Source organism: Eimeria tenella, genomic scaffold, assembly GCF_000499545.2.
Source record: "Eimeria tenella Houghton genomic scaffold, Eth_scaff386, whole genome shotgun sequence".
NCBI classification, from domain to species: domain Eukaryota; phylum Apicomplexa; class Conoidasida; order Eucoccidiorida; family Eimeriidae; genus Eimeria; species Eimeria tenella.
In genome coordinates this window covers 1-7500 of record NW_013544778.1, presented here as the reverse complement: position 1 = coordinate 7500, position 7500 = coordinate 1, and the positions used below count along the sequence as shown (strand labels likewise).

Here is a 7500-nt window from a genome sequence, read left to right as displayed (position 1 = left end):
AAGTTGAGCAGCTGCGCATTCGCTAATTGCATTGCAAGAAGATAAACTGCTTCTAGAGAAAGGCTCATGAGCCGGGCTTGGCCCGAGAGGGCTCCCCGCTCGGCCTGTGCACAATACGCTCTTCTAGGGTTTAGGGTTTAGGGTTTAGGGTTTGGGGCCGCTGAGCCCAGTGCACGCTCTCCCGCGCACGCAGGCTCTGAGGGGTCTAGGGTTTGGGGTTTGGCCACAGGCGAGGCGCTGACTCTCCTTTGAGGGTTTAGGGTTTAGGGTTTAGAGTTTAGGGTCTAGAAGGGACGGCGAGGGTTTAGCAGCGCCCCAAGCTGCCGGCTCAGACCACTGCTCGGGTTCACGAGCTAGGGTTTAGGGTTTAGGGTTTAGGGTTTACGAGGGTCATTAAGATGTCGCTGTCTTCAGGGCCCAGCTGCTGCAGCACAAGAGCTGCGTCGTCTTCTAAGAGAACTCCGAAAACAGCCAAGTAGGAACTCAAAACCCTAAAAATAAAAATGAATAAAAAACAAATAAATAAATAAATAAATAAATAAATAATAATTAACTAAATGATAATAATTGGAGTAAGTAAGTTTGAAATGGCAAATTTATGTATTTATTTGAAGAAGAAATGGGTATCAGGTGAAACAATAGGAAGTATATAAACCCTAAACCCTAAACCCTAAACCCTAAACCCTAAACCCTCAACACGCAGACAAGCAATACATGAAAATGAAGGACAACTGGACGAGTGCATAGTAAATAAACAACAGGTAAATAACAAACGCTAAAAAATAACAAATAATAAATAATTATAAATAAGCAAATAATAAACAATAAACAATAAATAGTAAATAATAAATAATAAATAAATAATAAAAAAAAGACAAAAAATAAATGAGCATGCTGCGGGGAAACGGAGAGCAGATCCACACGAAGTAAAATATGAACGAAGAAGTGAGCAAGTAAACCCTAAACCCTAAACCCTAAACCCTAAACCCTAGAAACTTCAACTGCGCACTTGGGTTCTTTGTCGCTTAGAAGCACCCATAGGGGACGGAGAGACTTCAGGCAGTCAACTATGCACGTTGACATCCTGCAACAAACAACCCCAAACCCTAAACCCTAAACCCTAAACCCTAAACCCTAAACCCTAAACCCTGAACCCTTTCATGGCGAAAAGAAGAACGTAAACGTTATGAAGCTTATTTGGTCAATGCTTTCGCGTACGAGCTCTCTGTAAGTGCGCAGTCCTAAACCCTAAACCCTAAACCCTAAACCCTAAACCCTGAACCCTAAACCCTAGATACGCAGCTCACCAGTCCGTGTGTTTGGCTCCCCTGTTCTCTCCTGCGAGCTGTTGCAGCAACCTGAAATACAAAGGCGAAAAGCCGCAAGTCTAAACCCTAAACCCTGAACCCTAAACCCTAGAAGCAGAGGGCGTAGACGGAAGCAGGAAGCAAAGAATAGCTAAATGAATAATAATAAATAAACACTAAGAAATAAATAAATGATAATTAAACAAATTGCAAACAATAAATTTAGAAATTGCAAATAATAAATTAAAAATAAAAATTAAAAAAAAAAAATTGAAAACTCACTTAAACACTTGAACGCCATTCGCCGCTGCTGCGTCTTCTTCCTCTGGGGTTAGCTGATGGTTTAAAGTCGCCTGCAGAATAAACCCTAAACCCTACACCCTAAACCCTAAACCCTCAACCGTCAACCCCAAACCCCTGACTCAAAACCCTGAACGCCAAACCCTAGGGCCTAAACTCTGACGGCCAAAAATGCTCAGGAGGCCTCAGCTGAGCTGCAAACCTTGAGGGTTTAGGGTTTAGTTCAGGGCGGGGGCACAATCTAGGGTTTAGGGTTTAGGGTTTAGGGTTTGGGGACGCACTGCGAAGGCAGCCAGCACTGCGCTATACTCCCTCAAAAGGGCCTGGGCTTCTTCTTTGGTCAAGCAGCAAGCCCCTGCTGCAGCAAGGCGGCGGGAGAACTTAAGCCCACTGCAGCAGCAGCAGCAGCAGCAAAAGCAGCAGCAGCAGCAGCAGCAGCAGCACAGCGGCAAAGTGGGATGTGGAAAATTTGGGGCAGACGGAGAATTAAGGAGCAGCAGATATGTCTCTAAATCCTAAACCCTAAACCCTAAACCCTGTCCCACAAACGCTAAACCTTTAAAAATGAAAAGCGGCTTATGGCCTGGGGTTTAGCACAAGACTGCGAGGACAGGAGAAGCTAGGGTTTAGGGTTTAGGGTTTAGGGTTTAGAGCCGGGGAAGGGAAATCGATGGCTGCACTTTGCTGCTGTGTGCGTCACTTCTCAAAGCCTAGGGTTTGGCGCTGGGGGATTAGGGTCTAGGGTTTAGGGTTTAGGGTTTACTCGGTCACAGCTGCTGCGTCTGCTGCTGCAGCACGAATTACAGCAAAGACGCAGCCAAAGTGGGGCCCCATCCACTGCAGCAAACGGGGGGCCCCCCAAGACCCAGTGCCCCACGCGAGGCCCCCCAGCATACTCAGTACCCAGCAAATCTAACAGCAGCAGCAGCAGCAGCAGCAGCAGCAGCGGAAGTGTTGGGGCGTTGGAAGGACAAGAGATTCAAGAAGCTGAATTGAATTTATGGAAATGCAAATATAAATTGTTTTAAATTCTAAAACATTTTAAATTATAAATTGTTTTCAATTGTAAAACATTTTGAATTATAAATCATTTAAAATATAAAACATTTTGAATTTAAATCATTTTAAATAATAAAACACTTTCTGTTTTAAATGCGCATGCAGCTGCGGTGTACGTGCACCCGGAGGGGCTTACCGCAGGAGCCGGCAGCTGCTGCTTCTTGTCTGCTGCTGCTGCTGCTGCTGCTGCTGCTGCCTGCAGCACGCCGAAGCTGACGCTGCAGCGCTGCAGCAGCGCAGCAGTGCGGGTAGCAGCAACCTCTTCGCTGAGCAAAGTGCCGCTGCGGCGCAGCAGCTGCTGCTGCTGCTGCTGCTGCTGCTGCACATGCCTCGTGGCCAGGTCCCACAGCTGGTCAGAGGGAGCAGCAGCAGCAGCAAAAACAGCAAAGAGGCGGGCGCAGCACTTGCTGGACAGCTGCCGCAGGGCGCTGCTGCTGCTGCTGCTGCCGCTGCTGCAGTTGCTGCTGTCTGCGGGCGCCGTGCTGGAGCTTGACCCCGCAGCCGCTGCTGCTGCTGCTGCTGCTGCTGGGTACTCACACACAAAGGGCCCCCACGCTGGCTACGCTGAGGCTAGGGTGCTGTGGGGCAGCAAGGAGACACCTGGCAGCAAGAGACACACCCGCGTTTAGCACCTTAAGGCCGCCCTCTGCGCGCACAAACCCTAAACCCTAAACCCTAAACCCTAAACCGAAAATTCTGAGTAGGCCCTCTCCAGCGCCAGGGGCCCGCTCAGCGGAGGGGGCGGGCGCGCCCAGCCCACAGCTCGGGTCTTAGGGCTTAGGGCTTAGGGCTTAGGGTTTAGGGATTAGGGTTTAGGGTTTAGGGTTTAGGGTCTGGGGACTAGGGTTTAGTGCGCGTTTGTGGCCGTGAAGCGTCCGCGTGCCGCCCTGCCCTCAAACGGAGCCGCAGCGCTGCCCAGGGTTTAGGGTTTAGGGTTTAGGGTTTAGGGTCTGGGGACTAGGGTTTAGTGCGCGTTTGTGGCCGTGAAGCGTCCGCGTGCCGCCCTGCCCTCAAACGGAGCCGCAGCGCTGCCCAGGGTTTAGGGTTTAGGGTTTAGGGTTTGCGGACCGGGCAAGAGAATGTCTGCCAGCAAAGGCCTCGCTAGTCTCTCTCTAAACAAATAAGCTTTTGCTACAACTGAGAGAAGCCCCAGCCCCGCCTGCAGCACTGCGGGGGAGGGCAGCTGCTGCTGCGCCTGTAGCAGCAGCAGCTGCTGCTGCTGCTGCTGCTGCTGCTGTGCCTCCGCAGCAGCAGCAGCAGCAGCTGAACTCAAAGCGCCAACTTCAGCCTCCAGCATCGTAAACGTCGCATCTAGGAGCCGCAGAAGCTGCGCACCCACCGGAAACCCTAAACCCTAAACCCTAAACCCTAAACCCTAAACCCTAAACCCTAAACCCCGAGGCCCTAGACACAAACCGTGAAGTCCTGAATTCTGGGCGCCAAACCCTAAACCCTCAGCCCTGATAAAATGAAAGGCTCTAGACTCCAACCCCTCAGCCTGAAACCCCAAACCCCAAACCTTAAACCCTAAACCCTAAACCCTCACCTCAGTTTGGGCGTCCTTGTCCTGCAGCAGCTGCTTGGGGGGCCCCAAGTTTTGGCTGCTGAGGGTTTCTGGCCCTGAGGGAGTTGCAATAAGGAGTTGTGTGTAAAACAGCAGCCAGTGCTGCTGCTGCTGCTGCTGCTGCAGCAGCAGGAGCTGCTGCTGCAGCTGCTGGGGCGCGGGGGCGGCGAGGGCGGCGTCGCGTGCCTGCTGCTGCAGCTGCAGCAGCTGCTGCTGCTTTGCTGCTGCTGCTGCAACCGCGCGAGCAGCAGCAGCTAAAGACAAACCAACTAAAGAATTCAAAAACTCTCCTAATGCAGATTCTTTGCTGCTGCTGATAAAAGTGTTTTTGCCCTTCAGCTGCCCCTCGCCCTCGCCCTCCCTTTGGCTGCATGCGTTCAGGCCCCTGCGGCGTCCAAACCCTAAACCCTAAACCCTAAACCCTAAACCCTAGTTTCCAAGCCCTTGGGCATTTCACGCGCTGCTTCGGAAGTTAAACCTCAATAAATGAAAGAACAAAAAGGAGGGACGTGGGGAGCGGCAGCGCTAGGGTTTAGGGTTTAGGGTTTAGGGTTTAAGGGTCTTCTTGCTTGTGGATAAAGGTCTCGACGAAAAGTGCTGCTGAGTCCCTAAAGGCGCGCCACCAGGGGGCGTCCTCGATCCGCATTTTTTGCTGCTGCTGCTGCTGCTGCTGCACTTGCTGCTGCACCTGCTGCTGCTGCTGCGGCGGTAGCAGCTGCTGCGAGTCCGCCAGCAGCAGCAAACGAGAAGCCCAAGTGCTCCAGGCCTGCAGCAGCAGCGCGAGGGCCTCAGCAGCAAGGGGGGCCCCCTCAGAGGCCCCTGCAGCAACAGCAAGAAGGCCAATACCCAAACTGCAGCAAAAAGAAAAAAGCAAATTAATAAATAATTTATTTCCAAAAATTAATTATTTTATTTAGAAACAGACAGCATCTGCAGGAAGTTCAATTTATAATTTACAAAATTGAAAAAGAAAGACACGCAGACAATAGTGAGCGGCCGAGACACGCAGCAACACACGAACTGCTGCTGCTGCTGCTGCTGCTGCTGCTGTTGGTTTGTTCGTGCTACCGGAAAGCCAGCTGCTGCTGCTGCTGCTGCTGCTTCTGTTGCTAGTATGAGCTGCTGCACCTGCTACCGCCGCCGTTGCTGCTGATGCTACCGCTGCTGCTGCTACCGCTAGTACAGCTGCTGCTGCTGCTGCTGCTGCTGCTACTGCTGCTGCTGCGGCTGCTTGCCTGGCCAAAAGAGGAGAAGCTCTGTTGCCGCAAACAGCAAAAAGGACTCCAGGAAGTGCTGCGTTGCAGCCTGCACAAACGCCAGCAGCAAATGTCTCCTTTTGTCTCTTTTTTTATTCTTTAATTCATTTTTATCTCTTTGTTGCTTTTCTTATTTCTTTTGATTTCTTTTGATTTCTTTTATTCTTTTTTCTCCTTTTCGCTTCTTTTTTGTTTCTTTTTGTCTCCTTTTTACTGCTTCTTTCTCGGAAATTGAATGGCAGGAGCAAGCGGCAACATCTTTTATTCTTTATTTATTTTTAATTTTATTATTTCTCATAATTACTCTTCCACTTTTGTTATTTCATTTATTTATTATTAATTTAATTATTTATTCATTTAAATGCATTTTCCGGGGTCAATAAAGCAAAGAACAAGTGACTAATAAAGTAACAGAAAGAATAAACAAATAATAATTAATAACTAGTAATTAATTGAAATTAATTAAAATTAATTAAATTAAATTAAATTAAATTAAATTATTAATAAAAGGAGACAGTCACCTGCAATGTTGGCGAGAGAAGCGCAGAGGTCCCGCACCTCCTCCAGCTCCAGCTCCGTGAACTCTGCTTGCTGCTGCTGCTGCTGCTGCTGCTGCTGCTGCTGCTGCAGGCGCTCATAGAAGGAGCAGGTCTCTATTAAGTCGAGCAGCACATGCAGCAAGGGGACAAAAATGAGTTCCGCGAGTCGCCTTTTTTTGGCTTTGGAGACAGATCCAGAAGAGGCTTTCCGAAGTGGAAAGTTGCTGCTGCTGTTGCTGCTGCTGCTGCTTGCGTCGGCCTCCAGCAGCGCCTCCTCCATGCCCGAAGGCCGGAACTTGGCGACCCGCTGCAGCAGAAACCGCGCTGCAGCAAACAGCTGCGGCTGCTGCTGCTGCTGCAGCCGCAGCAGCTTGTACAGGCGCAGCACGAGCACAAAGAGGCCCTCCTGCTGCGGCAGCGGGGACAGGGCGCCTGCAGCAGCAGCAGCAGCAGCAGATCCTTCAACAACAGCGGGCCCCGCCCGGCCCCCTCCCGCAGCCTCCGCGGCCGCAGCAGCAGCAGCAGCAGCAGCAGCAGCTTCGGGAAAGACAACTGGAAGCCACTCTGCTGGGGGCGCCAATGGCAAATCTTCGCTGCTGCCCAGCAGCAGCAGCGAATGCCGGAAGCTCCAGCAGCAAGCTGTCTCCAGCACTGCCAGGATCGCAGCTGTACGTACACCCCACACCAGCAGCAGCAGCAGCAGCAGCAGATGCAGCAGCAGCAACTGCGGCAGTAAGAACTGCCGCGGCAACGATGCTAGCTCCAAATGCAGTGGAAGCACTGGCGCCAGAGACTGCAGCAGCAGCAGCAGCAGCAGCAGGAACAGTAGCCGCAGCAGCAGCTGAATCTGTAGCAGTAATACGAGTAACAGAAGTGGCAATGGCAGCAGCAGCAGCAGAGACACTTCACCGCAGCAGCACATACACCCACTGCAACAAAAGCTGCACAGAACATGTCGCCATTTTGAAGCGGCAGCAGCAGCAGCAACAGCAGTGGTTGCAGCAGCAGCAGCAGCAGCAGCAGCAGCGGCAGACCTATCTCCTCGTGGCTCGCGGGCTGCTGCTGCGTGTGGTCTAGGATGTACTGCAGCCGCTGCAGCACGCACTGCAGCAGCGGCAGCAGCAGCTCCTTATGAAAGATGCTGCAGCAGCTATTCTGCTGCTGCAGCGTCAGCTGCAGCCCCTGCTGCTGCTGCTGCTGCATCTCCTGCGCTGCCTCTGTCAACAGAGACAGCCAAAAGAGAGGCAGCGGCTCCATGTAGCCTCTGGACATCACCTGCAGCAGCAGCAGTAGCAGCAACAGCAGCAGCAGCAACAGCAGCAGCAGCAGTTAAGTAGGGGGCTGCGTTCTGCTATGCGCAGGGTACAGACACGGCAGCAGCAGCAAGCTTAAAACCCTAAACCCTCAGAGGGGCAGATAAGCATACAAAGAACGAGAACAAGAAGGCTCCAGGGTTTAGGGTTTAGGGTTGTAGG

The 7500-nt window shown here is 51.5% G+C and overlaps 1 protein-coding gene across 1 annotated transcript; it reads right to left on the bottom strand.

The window, feature by feature from the left end:
- Positions 1-385: 385 nt before the first annotated feature.
- Positions 386-7297, bottom strand: ETH_00034830 (uncharacterized protein; the record flags this gene model as incomplete). The annotated part of the gene is made up of 14 exons (XM_013379726.1): positions 386-491; positions 1010-1084; positions 1308-1358; positions 1590-1660; positions 1889-1997; positions 2371-2519; positions 2803-3191; positions 3286-3312; positions 3735-3993; positions 4213-4615; positions 4800-5081; positions 5466-5535; positions 6008-6691; positions 7060-7297. Coding segments are annotated over 14 exons (2913 nt in total), but the record flags the coding sequence as incomplete, so codon positions are not given.
- Positions 7298-7500: the final 203 nt, after the last annotated feature.